At 50.2% G+C, this 13468-nt stretch overlaps 2 protein-coding genes across 10 annotated transcripts; one reads left to right on the top strand and one right to left on the bottom strand.

Moving 5' to 3' along the window:
• The first annotated feature begins 978 nt into the window (after positions 1-978).
• On the top strand, positions 979-4258 carry JTB (jumping translocation breakpoint). Its single transcript, XM_012476139.2, has 5 exons — positions 979-1287; positions 1444-1481; positions 1684-1766; positions 2871-2950; positions 3937-4258. The coding sequence occupies exons 1-5, from the start codon at positions 1205-1207 to the stop codon at positions 4091-4093; spliced, it is 441 nt and encodes a 146-aa protein (XP_012331562.2). The 5' UTR covers positions 979-1204; the 3' UTR covers positions 4094-4258.
• A 136-nt stretch (positions 4259-4394) lies between these two features.
• Positions 4395-12536, bottom strand: CREB3L4 (cAMP responsive element binding protein 3 like 4). 9 transcript variants are annotated; one of them, XM_012476137.2, is made up of 10 exons: positions 11162-12536; positions 10781-10958; positions 10295-10541; positions 10020-10141; positions 6340-6432; positions 6099-6205; positions 5913-5981; positions 5309-5393; positions 5046-5139; positions 4395-4893 (listed from the first exon to the last, which is right to left on the bottom strand). In XM_012476137.2, the coding sequence occupies exons 2-10, from the start codon at positions 10952-10954 to the stop codon at positions 4700-4702; spliced, it is 1185 nt and encodes a 394-aa protein (XP_012331560.1). In that variant the 5' UTR covers positions 10955-10958; positions 11162-12536; the 3' UTR covers positions 4395-4699. The 9 variants fall into 9 exon arrangements, with proteins under 9 accessions (XP_012331560.1, XP_012331561.1, XP_012331559.1 ...); XM_012476138.2 differs by having other exon boundaries at positions 11289-12536; XM_012476136.3 differs by having other exon boundaries at positions 11309-12536.
• Positions 12537-13468: the final 932 nt, after the last annotated feature.

The following is a 13468-nucleotide window of genomic DNA, read 5'->3' as shown; positions in this document are numbered from 1 at the left end:
TTTGGCTTGGGTTGACAGTCTAGGCTCAAGCCTCAGCTTTCCCACTCACTAACTTGCTGACCTTGGACAAGTCACTTGTACTCTCGGAACTTATTCCTAAAACGGAGATACATTTCATTTGCCTCTCGCAAGAAAAAGTACTGATAAATGCACATTAGCATCCCGTTTTACACAGAACATTGAAAGATGCTATCCTAAGATCATGGAGTTAATAATCACCAGAACCTAGACTCAATACTTCTTGGAACTTCAAATCTCATGCTTTTCTCGTTGCACTTATTACTCCATTATGTAGGAGAAAGGGAGAGTTGAGAATATTTTAAGAGGTTATGCAAAGGACCAGCTGCAGCTTAGCAAGTAGCATGAGGGAAGGTGACACCGTTCATCTGTGTAGCGGAGTGGGAGCGCTCAGACAAGAAGGAAGTTTCACGTTCGCCGTGTGTCTCGGATATTTCCACTTCTGTAGGGACGAGAAAGCGCAGTTTCGCCTTCATCCCTTGACCTCCAACACAGCTTCTCCACTGGACCATCGGGGTCGATTGGGGAAGGATGTCAGAGAAACTGAAGTTAATTATGACTCCTAGGGTTTTAAGGAGGGAGCAAAGTTCTGAGAGGGCGACGTATCGTCCCTGCTCACCTAGCCCAGAATGAACAAACGCGCCAGCCAAGGAGCAGCGAGCCGAGAATCCGGACGAGCCTCGGCAACCGCCATTTGCCATTTCTCGCAAAGACTACCGAGACCATAATGCAATGGGGCGCCGAGTCCATTCCCAGTGCGCAGCGGGCGAGGCGCCACCGACCGCGGAAAACTACAAGCCCCAGCGGGCGACGACTCGACGCGCCTGGGAACACCGGCCCCACGTAAAGGCAATCCTCCACGGGGCAAGATGGTTGCGTCGGGGGCGGAAGCAGAGGTGAGCAGGCGCTAGGGCCGCGCGTCCCCGCCGGCGCTTCGTCCAGCGCCCTGCGGGCCCCGCGGAAGGCGCTCGGCTCCCTAGCCGGCAAATGCGTGTAGATTTTTCTCGCTGTGGCGACAGGGATGTCCCGATAGAACCTCTGCCCGTTAGGCAACTCCGGCCTTTCCCACCCTGACCTGGAACCTCTGGGAGGGCTGCAGAGTAAGTGCAGCCTCTGCGCTCCGCCAGAGGCACGAGGCCGGTGGAGTAGGTCCCTCTGTTCCGACAGGTGCGACACTGGGCGCTCCATGCCTGCGGGCGCGGGGAGGCATGGCCTCCCCCAGGGCCGCCGCCTCTGCTGGTTGCTATGTGCTTTCACCTTAAAGCTCTGGTAAGGAGAGGGTAATGGGAGGGAAAAGGAGGTCACTGGAGGACAGGATCGTTCCCGGTCCCGGGGTTGGGGGAGACCTTGTCCATGGACAGAGAAGAAGGGGGTGCCCTATTTTCTGGATTTTGACTTTTGCCCCTTCCCCCCACTCCGCTACAGCCAAGCAGAGGCTCCAGTGCAGGAGGAGAAGCTGTCAGGTGGGTGACTGTCTGGGAACCCGACACTTCCGTCGTTTGTTTTTGGTTTTAGTATCTTCCCCATATACCCAAGAGCAAAGGTGGAAAAGGGCGGCACCACATGGAATGAGAACAAGCCCTGTGCTGGGAAGTTAGATGGGCAGAGTCTTTGGGAGAAATGTTTTCCGAATGGTCAGGGGTTGGCATTTCTCTTTCCTTTCAGTGAGCACCTCAAATTTGCCATGCTGGCTGGTGGAAGAGTTTGTGGTGTCAGAAGAGTGCTCTCCATGCTCTAGTTTCCAGGCTGTGAGTATTCTACAATTTTTTTTTTTTTTTTTTTTTTTTGAGATGGAGTTTCACTCTCAGGCAGGAGTGCAATGGCGCGATCTCGGCTCACCGCAACCTCCGCCTCCTGGGTTCAAGTAATTCTCCTGCCTCAGCCTCCTGAGTAGCTGGGACTACAGGCGTGCGCCACCATGCCCAGCTAATTTTTGTATTTTTAGTAGAGACGCGGTTTCTTCACCTTGTTGACCAGGATGGTCTCGATCTCTTGACCTCGTGATCCACCCACCTTGGCCTCCCAGTGCTGGGATTATAGGCATGAGCCACCACGCCCGGCCCATTTTTTTTTTTTAACATCTAAACAGTCCCCAAGTCTTATTAAGCTGCCTTTGCATCATCTTTTTTTCCTTCTCCTTGCAGTCTTAGTGTATGTCCAAATCTGTACTTGTGTTTCCCCCGAAATATGTCCCTTTCTTTCCAAGCTAATGGCAGTATTCAACTGATAACTATGTTGTTATTGTTTTTGAGACAGAGTCTCACTCTTGTTGTCCAGGCTGGAGTGCAGTGGTGCAATCTCAGCTCACCACAACCTCCGCCTCCCCATTTCAAGCTGTTCTCCTGCTTCAGCCTCCCGAGTTGCTGGGAGTACAGGCACGCCACCACGCCTGGCTAATTTTTGTATTTTCTTTTTCTTTTTTCATCTTTTTTTTTTGCCCACCTGCAACTGTTTTGATCGAGTTATATGTATTTTCAGTAGAGATGGGGTTTCACTATGTTAGTCAGGCTGGTCTTGAACTCCTGACCTCAAATGATCCACCCACCTCGGCCTCCCAAAGTTCTGGGATTACAGGCGTGAGCCACTGCGCCCGGCCTCAACTGATAACTATGTTTCATTCATTTTTAGTATAGTATGCTCTGGAATGGAATGTATCCCTGGACTATTGCCCCTGAAGTGTTCTAACATACATTTGTAATCATGCAACCACCACCTCCACCATCCACATCAGAACTCTTTCATTAGCTCTCTATTGCCTACCAACTCCAAACCATAGCAGTTGGGCATCTGCACCTTTTTGCTTCTCCCGATGCCCCTTCCTAATATGTGCTTTGGTCCTTTTCTCCTGGCAGAAAACCACCCCTGAGTGTGGTCCCACAGGGTATGTGGAGAAAATCACATGCAGCTTATCTAAGAGAAATGAGTTCAAAAGGTGAGTGCCGTTTCTCTTCTTGGAGATCACCTTCTTTGTTCCCATGACTTTAGGTAGATGGTCACACCTTTTCCCCTGGTCTGGGGTTAGCATGGAATATTTGAAAGAAGAGGGAGCTGGGCACACCTGTAATCCCAGTGGCTCTTACACCTGTAATCCCAGCACTTTGGGAGGCCGAGGCAGGCAGATCACGAGGTCGGGAGTTTGAGACCAGCCTGACCAACATGCTGAAACACCGTCTCTACTAAAAATACCAAAAAAATTAGCTGGCTATGGTGGTGCATGCCTGTAATCCCAGCTCTTCAGGAGGCTGTGGCAGGAGAGTCGCTTGAATCCGGGAGGTGGAGGTTGCAGCTACTTGGGAGACTGAGGCAGGAGAATCCCTTGAACCTGGGAGGCAGAGGTTACAGTGAGCCGAAATCACGCCACTGCACTCCACCCTGGGTAATGGAGTGAGACTGTGTCTCAAAAAAGAAGAGGCCGGGTGTGGTAGCTCACGCCTGTGATCTCAACACTTTGGGAGGCCAAGGCAGGTGGATCACAAGGTCAAGAGATCGAGACCATCCTGGCCAACATGGTGAAACCCCGTCTCTACTAAAAAAAACAACTACAAAAGTTAGCTGGGTGTTTGTGCCTCTGCACTCCAGCCTGGCGACAGAGTGAGACTCCATCTCAGAAAAAAAAAGAAGAAAAAAAGACCAGATTTGAAGCCAAATTATTTGAACCTAAGTCCCAGCTCTACTCCTCAGCACTATGTTATTGGTCATATTTTCTCGTCAGTAAAATTGGTTAATACTAGCTCTGCTTATTCCACCAGAGAATAAATTAAATGATCTATTTAAGAGGAATTCATGTGCTATACACATAATAGAAGCCTGGCTGTGATTTCCTTTTGAAAGTATCCTGGCTAGGCTGAAGTGAAAGGGAGATTAGAGGGAGAAGCTCTCTGGCCTTCCCCAGGAATAACTATTCCTTCCTGCCCTCAGCTGCCGCTCAGCTCTGATGGAACAACGCTTGTTTTGGAAGTTCGAAGGGGCTGTTGTGTGTGTGGCCCTGATCTTCGCTTGTCTTGTCATCATTCGTCAGCGACAGCTGGACAGAAAGGCTCTGGAAAAGGTCCGGAAGCAGATCGAGTCCATATAGCTACATTACACCCTTTTATCCTGGGTCTTAAGAGACCCGATCTCAGACACTGAAAGTGAAATGGACTGATTTGCACCCTTGGTTCTTTGAAGCCTTGTGATGATAGCCCCTTTTCCCCATCTTCTTCCAGATCACTAATGAGCAGAATAAAAAGAATAAAATAGTTTCCTTCCCTTCTGTAACTTGGATTAGGAAGTCATGAGGGCAAAGAGGAAAAGGAGGCAGCGACTTAAGGCCCCAATCTACCAAGTCTTCCCTACCACTTTCTCCTTGTTTTCCCCCCTCTTCTATTTATTTCAAACTTCTGGGATACAATTTCAGTTAAAACGTTTATTTCTCACTCAAGACTTATTTCCCCTCAACTCTATCCCCAAAGAAGAAACAAAATCACAGATACATAACAAAAGTAATTGAGGTACCCTCTCATATATGCAGACTGGGCCTCAGGCAGAGAGAGACTAAAAGACATCTCCTGGGGTGTCCTGAAGTGATTTGGACCCCTTAGGGCAGACACCTGAGTAGGAATCCCAGTGGGAAGCAAAGCCATAAGGAAGCCCAGGATTCCTTCTTGTGATTGGGAAGTGGGCCAGGAAGGTTTGTTCCAGCTCACATCTCATCTGCATGCAGCACGTTCCTGATGCGCCCACTGGGTCTTGGCTTCCCTCCCATCTTCTCAAGCAGTGTCCTCGTTGAACCATTTGCATCCTTGGCTCCAGGTGGCTCCCTCAGTCTGGACTCCACCACTTGGGTCTCCAGATTTTCTGTTAGGTCCTTGTGGGTCAGGATATTTCTGGAAGTCACTGCGAGGTGAAGGAAAGAAGGCACTAGTAGGGTGCTCCCCTGGGCGAAAGACCCTAGACAGGACAGGACCTCCCTCTTGCTTGAGGACCTTGGAGAACGGAGCCCCCCTCCCTTGCTCAGCCAGGGGTTGCTCTCTGCCCTTGCCTCTCACCTCCGTGAGGCTGGTAATCCTCAGGCCCAGCTTCTGGTCGACCCTGGAATGGACTGAAGCTGGGCAGGATGATGAGAGCCAGGGAAAAAAGAATCTGGGAGGAAGCAAGAGGAATAGAAGAAGGGAGTAGAGCAGAGTGAACGAGGCCAGCTAGGGTTATTGAATGTGGGAAGTAGATCTGGCCAGGTGGTGGGGGTGTAAGGATAGAAATGTGGGTGAGATGGTGGAGGTGGGGGAGATGGGAGTAGATAGACTAGTGGTACCAGAACACAAGTGCTGGTCTGAGCAGCTTTGTTGGAAGTTTGAGCAATTAGTGTCTGCAGCTGGCGGAGCTGAGCTACCAAGGAGCTGGGAAAGGAGGAATGAAGAGTTAGGATCTTCTGGGTACCAGGGGCCAAGAATGGTGCCCCTGTGTGCTGTACCCTCCCTGACACACACACACACACACCTTTCACTCACATGTGGTGCCCGCGTGCTGTACCCTCCCTGACACACACACACACACACACAGTACCCTCCCTGACACACACACACACACCTTTCACTCACATGTGGTGCCCGTGTGCTGTACCCTCCCTGACACACACACACACACAGTACCCTCCCTGACACACACACACACACAGTACCCTCCCTGACACACACACACACACCTTTCACTCACATGTGGTGCCCGCGTGCTGTACCCTCCCTGACACACACACACACACACACACACACAGTACCCTCCCTGACACACACACACACACACTGTACCCTCCCTGACACACACACACACACTGTACCCTCCCTGACACACACACAGAGTACCCTCCCTGACACACACACACACACACACACACACACACACACACCCCTTTCACTCACATGTTGTGCCTCTCCAGCTCCTGGACTTTTTTCTGTAATTCTTGGTTCTGTGCAGAACAGGCTGCCACCCTAGAGTGTAGGGAGGTAGGACAAGGCTCAGCAACCTGAGTCCCTTATCTTGCCAGCTGTGGTGAGGAAGAGGGCCCAGACATGGTCCACAGGAAGCCAGAAGTAACCCAGGCATACCTGCTCTCCAGCCCATCAATGTACTCCTTCTTCCGCCGCCGACTGTCCTGAGCCGACTGCTTGTTACGGATTTTCCTCCTGACCTTCTTGAGGACCCTCTCCTCTGCCTGGAGGCCCAGGATGTGTGAATCCTGGGTCTTTCACCTGCCCCCAACTCCCCAACGCTTCTCCTGGGATATTAGCCCCTCAGAAGTCATGGTGAGGCCCCTGGGTTGGGATAGCCTTAGGGGAAGCATGTTACCTTGGTGAGGGGCAGGTGAGAGGGCAGAGAAACCCCTTCCTGCCCCAGCAGACGCTTCTCCTCATCTGTCAGGAACAGGGTTTGACAGGGCAGCTGGGGGTAGGGGCAGGAGAAGATGCAATAGGAGTGAGGAGGAGGTCATCCCATTTCCAGGCTACTCCCCCTGCACGCCTTCTGGAGAGTGTTTCCTGTTTGTGAGGTGAGGGCTAGAGACCTTAATTCAGACAGGCTCTAGATCACGCCAGAGGGACCTCCTGAAGCCGAGAAGGGAAAGAGGAGCGTTTTGTCATATTCCCCCAGAGACTTAGGACCTTAGCACTCTGAGCAAGCTAGGGAAGGCTTCTTCTGGTCCATGTCTCCCCATTCCCAAGGGGTATCTGAAGAGGACCTGAAAGAACTCACTACAGTGAAGTTTGCTTAATTTCCTTACAGCAAGTACCATATTCACTTTCAGCCATTAACTTCCATTTAGCAGAGTGTGTTATCCAGCTGCCTGTCAACCACAAGGAGCTCCCTGGGGCAGTGGCCCATTCTCCCAAAGGATCTGAGCTCCACTTCTCAGACTAAGGTTCTGTCCCCTCTCATACAAAGACCTTCCCAAGGGCAGCCATACTTCTCACAGCAAATCACAGGAAAGGATGTAGGGAGAGTAGATGGTGCTGGTGGTTAACCTGAGCCCATCAACTGAGTAACTTGCCTTTCTCACTAGTATATCTTTTTTTTTATTTATTTTTTTGAGATGGAGTTTCGCTCTTGTTACCCAGGCTGGAGTGCAATGGCGCGATCTCGGCTCACCGCAACCTCCGCCTCCTGGGTTCAGACAATTCTCCTGCCTCAGCCTCCTGAGTAGCTGGGATTACAGGCACGCGCCACCGTGCCCAGCTAATTTTTTGTATTTTTAGTAGAGATGGGGTTTCACCATGTTGACCCAGATGGTCTCAATCTCTTGACCTTGTGATCCACCCACCTCGGCCTCCCAAAGTGGGCGGATCACCTGAGGTCAGGAGTTCGAGACCAGCCTGGCCAACATGGCGAAACCCCATCTCTACTAAAAATACAAAAATTAGCTGGGCGTGGTGGTGGGTGCCTGTAATCTCAGCTACTTGGGAGGCTGAGGCAGGAGAATCTCTTGAATCCAGAAGGTAGAGGTTGCAGTGAGCCAAGATCATGCCACTGTATTCCAGCCTGGGCAACAAGAGCAAAACTCTGACTCAAAAAAACAAAAAAAGAAAGAAAGCAAGAAAGAAAGCTGTATCCTTCAATTTGTGACTTAAAGAGAATTTACTTTGGTTTTTGCCTGCTCATGGTCCTTGGCTTTTGGCAAAACCATTTCCTATGTGGCGTTTCCTGATGTGCCCTTCTTGTTCCCGTGACTGGCGGAACTATTAGAGGAGTGTCTCTTCCAGTCCACCTAATCAAAATCTCTGAGAATGGGACTTTTTGTTTTTAATCTTTAAAAAAAAAAAAAAAAGGCTGGGTGCAGTGGCCCATGCCTGTAATCCCAGCACTTTGGGAGGGCAAGACAGGCGGATTACGAGGTCAGGAGATCAAGACCATCCTGGCTAACACTGTGAAACCCCCTGTCTACTAAAAATAAGCCGGGCATGGTGGCATGTGCCTGTAATCCCAGCTACTTGGGAGGCTGAGGAAGGAGAATTCCTTGAACCCAGGAGTTGGAGGTTGTAGTGAGCTGAGATCACGCCACTGCACTCCAGCCTGGGCAACAGCGAGACTCCATATCAAGAAAAAAAAAAAAGTATGGCCAAGGTGGCTCACCCTTACAATTCCAGCACTTTGGGAGGTCAAGACCAGAGGACTGCTTGAGGCCAGGAGTTCGAGACCAACCTGGGCAATGTAGTGAGACTGTCTCTACAATAAATAAATAGCAAAGCATTTACAAATACTATGGTGCTTCTAATATACACCCAAACTTAGGAGCATCAGACTTTTAAAGGTTCCTCAGCTCAAGATTCTAAGATGTGCTGGGCACAGTGGCTCACGCCTGTAATCCTGGCACTTTTGGAGGCCAAGACAGGTGGATCACGAAGTCAAGAGATTGAGACCATCCTGGCCAACATGGTGAAACCCCGTTTCTACTAAAAATACAAAAAGTAGCTGGGTGTGGTGGTGCACACCTGTAGTCCCAGCAACTCGGGAGGCTGAGCCAGGAGAATCGCTTGAACCCAGGAGGCAGAGATTGCAGTGAGCTGAGATCACACCACTGAACTCCAGCCTGGTGACAGAGCGAGACTCCATCTCAAAAAAAAAAAAAAAGAAAATAGATTCTAAGATGCTTGGCTTGGCTTCTTGAAGAGAGGCTAGGACCTGGTCCCTGCCTTTTGGGTACAAGGATTAATTTTCAGAGGAAAGGGAGGAACAGAGATCTGAGCACAGCCCCCTCTTTACCCCACCTTGGACCCTGTCCAGCCAGCCTTGAGAAGGCATCTAATGTGATACCTCTGCTACACTGTAGCACTAGACATTGGGTGCCTTCTGGGCAACTGTTCCAGTGGAAACATTGCTGCTATTGCTTTTCTTCCTTCCTGTACCTAGTAACCAGTTGGGATTCCCAGGTGACCTGTCCTATTTCTGTGTCCTGACCCAAGGCCAAGACAATGGCTCTGTATAAGAATACAACACACACAAAGTCTGCGTTTTTTCCTGCACCCTGTCCCCAGATTCCCTCACCCTACCTTACCTGAGTCGTTGCTACCTTACCCCCAAGGGCTCTCTCTCCCTTGTCCTTTTCCTGCTTCTAAAATTGTTCATGTTGGCTGGGCACAGTGGGTCATAGCTGTAATCCCACCACTTTGGGAGGCTGAGGCAGGCAGGACTGCTTGACCCCAAGAGGTTGAGGATGCAGTGAGCCATGATTGCACCACTGCACTCCATCCTGGACAACAGAGTAAGACCCTGGCTCAAAAAATAAAAAATTGGAAGGCCAAGGTGGGTGGATCACAAGGTCAGGAGATCGAGACCATCCTGGCCAACATGGTGAAACCCTGTCTCTACTAAAAAAACAAAAATTAGCTGGGCATGGTGGTGAGTGCCTGTAACCCCAGCTCCTCAGGTAGCTGAGGCAGAAGAATCACTTGAACCAGGGAGTTGGAGGTTGCAGTGAGCTGAGAATACCCCACTGCATTCCAGCCTAGTGACAGAGCGACTCCCTCTTTTTTTTTTTTTTTTTTTTTTTTTGAGACGGAGTCTCTGTTGCCCAGGCTGCAGTGCAGTGGTGAGATCTCAGCTCACTGCAACCTCCACCTCCCAAGTTTCAAGCAATTCTCACGCTTCAGCCTCCTGAGTAGCTGGGATCACAGGCACGCACCACCAAGCCCAGCTAATTTTTTGTGTGTTTTTAGTAGAGATGGGGTTTCGCCATGTTGGCCAGGCTGGTCTTGAACGTCTGACCTTGTAAGCCACCCGCCTCAGCCTCCCAAAGTGCTGGTGTTACAGGCACGAGCCACTGTACCCAGTGGGGACTCTGTCTCATGAAAAATAAAAAATAAAAAAAATTAAAAATTGTCCAATTGTTCATGTCTCTTGGTCTTCAGGCCCAATGCCACAAAAACTGGGGCAAAGGCAATTCATCATGTTTCCATTCCCTCATCCCTTCGCCCTGTCTTTGTGATTATATATGTGTGTATCAAGGAGTAGTGGTTCTGGCAGACACCAAGACTTACCAGGGTTGTACAAGGCACTGGGGCTACGGTGCCTGCTCTGGGCAGGGTGTGGGCATGAGCATCAAAGGGCAGCTCACTGACCATGCAGGCATCAGGCACCATAAATGCTGGGCTCCACTGATCTGAAGTAGACACAGGTAGCTGGTAGAAAGGAGACGTAGGGACACCCTGACAGCAGGGTCTGGGTAGCGGCACAGGTTGGGTAAACCCCCTTAACCCCATGGTTAGGGCCAGTCCCAAAGGGCCATTTTCCCCTTCCCACGAAGAACACTGACCTAGCTGGATGGAGATGAGGCCTACATTTGGCCCAGCTTCCTCCTGCATCCTCTCCAGGGCCCCTGCCTCATAGACAACCTCATAGAGGGCAGGAGAACTGGTTGCCCTGGGGGCAGGAGGACTGTCTGGACGGCAGGGGTCCTCAGATATGCCACTGTCACTGCCAGGAGATGCTTCTGAGCAGTATACCTCATTGGGATCAATGAAAAGCTTCAGGAAATCTTCAGGCTCACTCTCTTGAAGGCCCTACAGTTGGAAAAGGTTATATATATGTGCAGGGAGGTATTGTGGAAGTCCTACCGGACACCCGCCTCATGTTTCATTTTCAGTCCTTTCACTTCTTGGGCATGGAGATAGTTATTATACAACTTACATCTATTTTGGGGGTGGTCCGTGTTCAGACCTGTCTCCACATGGGAGCTGAAGCCTCTTATCACAGAGAGTTGTGTCTCAACCCAACCCCCACTCCCACTGGTCACACTCACACAGCCATGGTCCCCACTGGACTTCCAGCCTTGCAATCCTTGTTCCTGTAGCCTAGTCACTGGAACCTCTGGAGGCGGGCAGTGGAGTCCCTGCTCCAGGACGGATCCTGTTGAGAAGATATCCTCTGGGGGCTCCAGCCACGTGTCCAGCAGGTCAGGGATTCCGAGATCCATGTTTCTGCAGGAAGGCATGTGGGACCAAGGGTTGCAGAAAGGGAATGATGGCTGCTCCCTACCCCCTACAGCTTCTGGGCTCCTCTACTCCTTCTTCCATTATCCAACCCCCGCCCCTCACTTGCACAGCCCCCTCACTTGTCCCCTGGATATTTCACCTTCAGCCCTATCCCTCAGGTTCAGACAAACAGACCCTCCAAGCATTACCTGTTCTGAAGAGCCCAGCCCTGTCAAGCCAGCGTAGCCCGTTGACCGCCCATAACACTACACCTTTTCTTTCTTCCAGGATCTCGTATCCTGGACCTGCCCAGCCAAACCCCGCCCCCAGCCTTACACTAGAAAAGTGGGTGCCACCTTGTCAGGAGCCACGATAGGGCCGCTGTATCTGGGAGTAGGGGACTAAGAGTCTTAGCGTCCACAAACGGAATTTAAGGAGAAGTAGGTAGCCGCGCCCTTTCTGCCTCAGTTTCTCTTAGGTATAGTAAATCTTCCTGAGGTTTTGGTGTCTCCTAGCGGAAGAATAGAGAGAAGGCTGTAACTGGAGCACAGGACGCTTGAAAGCCTGTTCTCTAACCCTTGCTTTTGCAAGAGGGAGATCATGGCAGGGTTGTAAACAAAGGCGGAAGGAGTTAAGAGACCTGCGGGTTTACTGCAGCATCCCCTCGCCCACCGCGTGGCGCTCTTCCCAAAGCTGAGTCCTGATTGGAAGCTGAAGACTTAGGTTTCGGAGGGGCAGGACATCAAGCCAATGGCACTACCCTCTGAAGGCCGCCTCCTCAGTAACTGGTCAGAGACAGGTAGGCTGTCAGGAGAGTCAGGCCAATGGGGCCGCAGTTCTTTTTTTCCCTTTATTCTTATTTTTGGAGACAGGGTATCACTTTGTCTCCCAGGCTGGAGTTCAGTGGCGGGATCACGGTTTCATGCAGCCCCCGACCTCCGGGCTCAGGCGATTCTCCCTCCTTAGTACAGGCGCGCGCCACCGCGTCCGGCCCGCGGGACTTATTTGTCGGGCGGCGATTGGGTTCTGCCAGACCAAAGGGAGGAGTAAGCGCCAGAATATGAACCGCCGGGAAGCTGGGGGGAAGCTCCAAGAAACCCGGAGCAGCCTGGTTTGTCTTTGCGCGCCACGTGACTCGGAAGTTCGGGTTTCATTCTGGCAGGGAGTCAACAGCCCGCAGACCCCAGTGGAGCGGCGAGCCTCGCTCGGCAGGCGGCAGGCGCGCGATAGAAGTTTCCCGGGTCCGCAATCTGAGCAGTGTGCCACTGATGGAGAACCGCAGCTGCGCGCACACGCTCGCTGCACGCTGCTCATTCACCGAGGGACACGGAGCGGGAAAACTGCAACAAGTTAAAAAGGCTTTTGCGTTTGGTTTGTTGTCTTATTGTTTGCATACGGTTACCGGCAACATTATGTCCCACGTTTGTATAGTTTACAAAACGTTTTCATAAACATTGTTCTCTTACTTTATCCGTAGCAGCTCTAAGGCACACAGGGTGGGTAATATTTTGAAATTTTACCTATGAGGAGGCAGATCCATGACTAGAAAGTCGGGATCACGAGGTCAGGATCACGCTGAAACCTCATCTCTACTAAAAATACAAAAAATTAGCCGGGTATGGTGGCGCGTGCCTGTATTCCCAGCTACTCGGGAGGCTGAGGCAGGAGAATCGCTTGAACCCAGGAGGTGGTGGTTGCAGTGAGCCGAGATTGTGCCATTGCACTCCAGCCTGCGTGACAGACCGATACTCCTTCTCAAAAAGAAATATATATATATATATATATATATATAGAGAGAGAGAGAGAGAGAGAGAGAGAGATAGAGAGAGAGAACACGCAGGCAAAACTCAGGATTGATTTTTTTTCCTTTGTTTTAATGTCTGATGGTCCAGGAATTCACTTCAAGTAAAATAATGGAGCTAAACTGATACAGGTTTGGTTTTCCAGTAGTATTTCAGAAAAAGGTAGCTGGGTGAGTAAACCTACTTCGGAGTGTGAATCCCAGAACTCAAACTGCTATTAATTATCCTTATGAAGATTTGAAACGGCTCAGGGTAAAAACAGGAACAGGGTCTAATATTTATTGTGCAATTATTACATGTCAGGCATGCTCATATTACTCATATAATTCTTACAGCATCTAGAGCTGACAGAAGTTTAAGTAACTTACTTTCTCAAGGTTACCCTGTAGGTAGCTGAGCCAAGATTTGGATGCCTCAGCCCATGTTCTTCACACTATTAACCTACTTTGCGGGCTTTCTCAGATTTCTCATCTGTCTTTCCTGTTCTCTCTGTATCCTGCTCAAGCAGTGAAGAGACAAAACAGCCTTCCTGGATTGATGCAGCGCTCCAAGGAAAGCAAAGCTGTTCTTGTTGAGATCGTGCTGAATGGCTTAATCATATATATATATATATATATATATATTTATTTATTTAATCAATATATATATATTTTAATCTATCTATCTATCTATCTATCTATCTATCTATCTATCTATCTATGACAACTATAAAGG

This window comes from Aotus nancymaae, unplaced genomic scaffold (genome assembly GCF_030222135.1).
Source record: "Aotus nancymaae isolate 86718 unplaced genomic scaffold, 86718_ANA_hifiasm-v0.15.2.pri h1tg000108l, whole genome shotgun sequence".
NCBI classification, from domain to species: Eukaryota; Metazoa; Chordata; class Mammalia; order Primates; family Aotidae; genus Aotus; species Aotus nancymaae.
This window is presented reverse-complemented; position numbering and strand designations above follow the sequence as displayed.

Coding starts and splice junctions, on each gene's coding strand:
- JTB (XM_012476139.2), top strand. CDS start 1,205: ATGCCTGCGGGCGCGGGGAGGCATGGCCTCCCCCAGGGCCGCCGCCTC. Junction 1,767..2,870: donor CATGCTCTAGTTTCCAGGCT/GTGAGTATTCTA, acceptor TTCTCCTGGCAG/AAAACCACCCCTGAGTGTGG. Junction 2,951..3,936: donor AAGAGAAATGAGTTCAAAAG/GTGAGTGCCGTT, acceptor TCCTGCCCTCAG/CTGCCGCTCAGCTCTGATGG.
- CREB3L4 (XM_021676264.2), bottom strand. CDS start 10,972: ATGCCTTCCTGCAGAAACATGGATCTCGGAATCCCTGACCTGCTGGAC. Junction 10,542..10,780: donor CCAGTGGGGACCATGGCTGT/GTGAGTGTGACC, acceptor TTCCAACTGTAG/GGCCTTCAAGAGAGTGAGCC. Junction 6,206..6,339: donor CTCACCTGCCCCTCACCAAG/GTAACATGCTTC, acceptor CTGGGCCTCCAG/GCAGAGGAGAGGGTCCTCAA.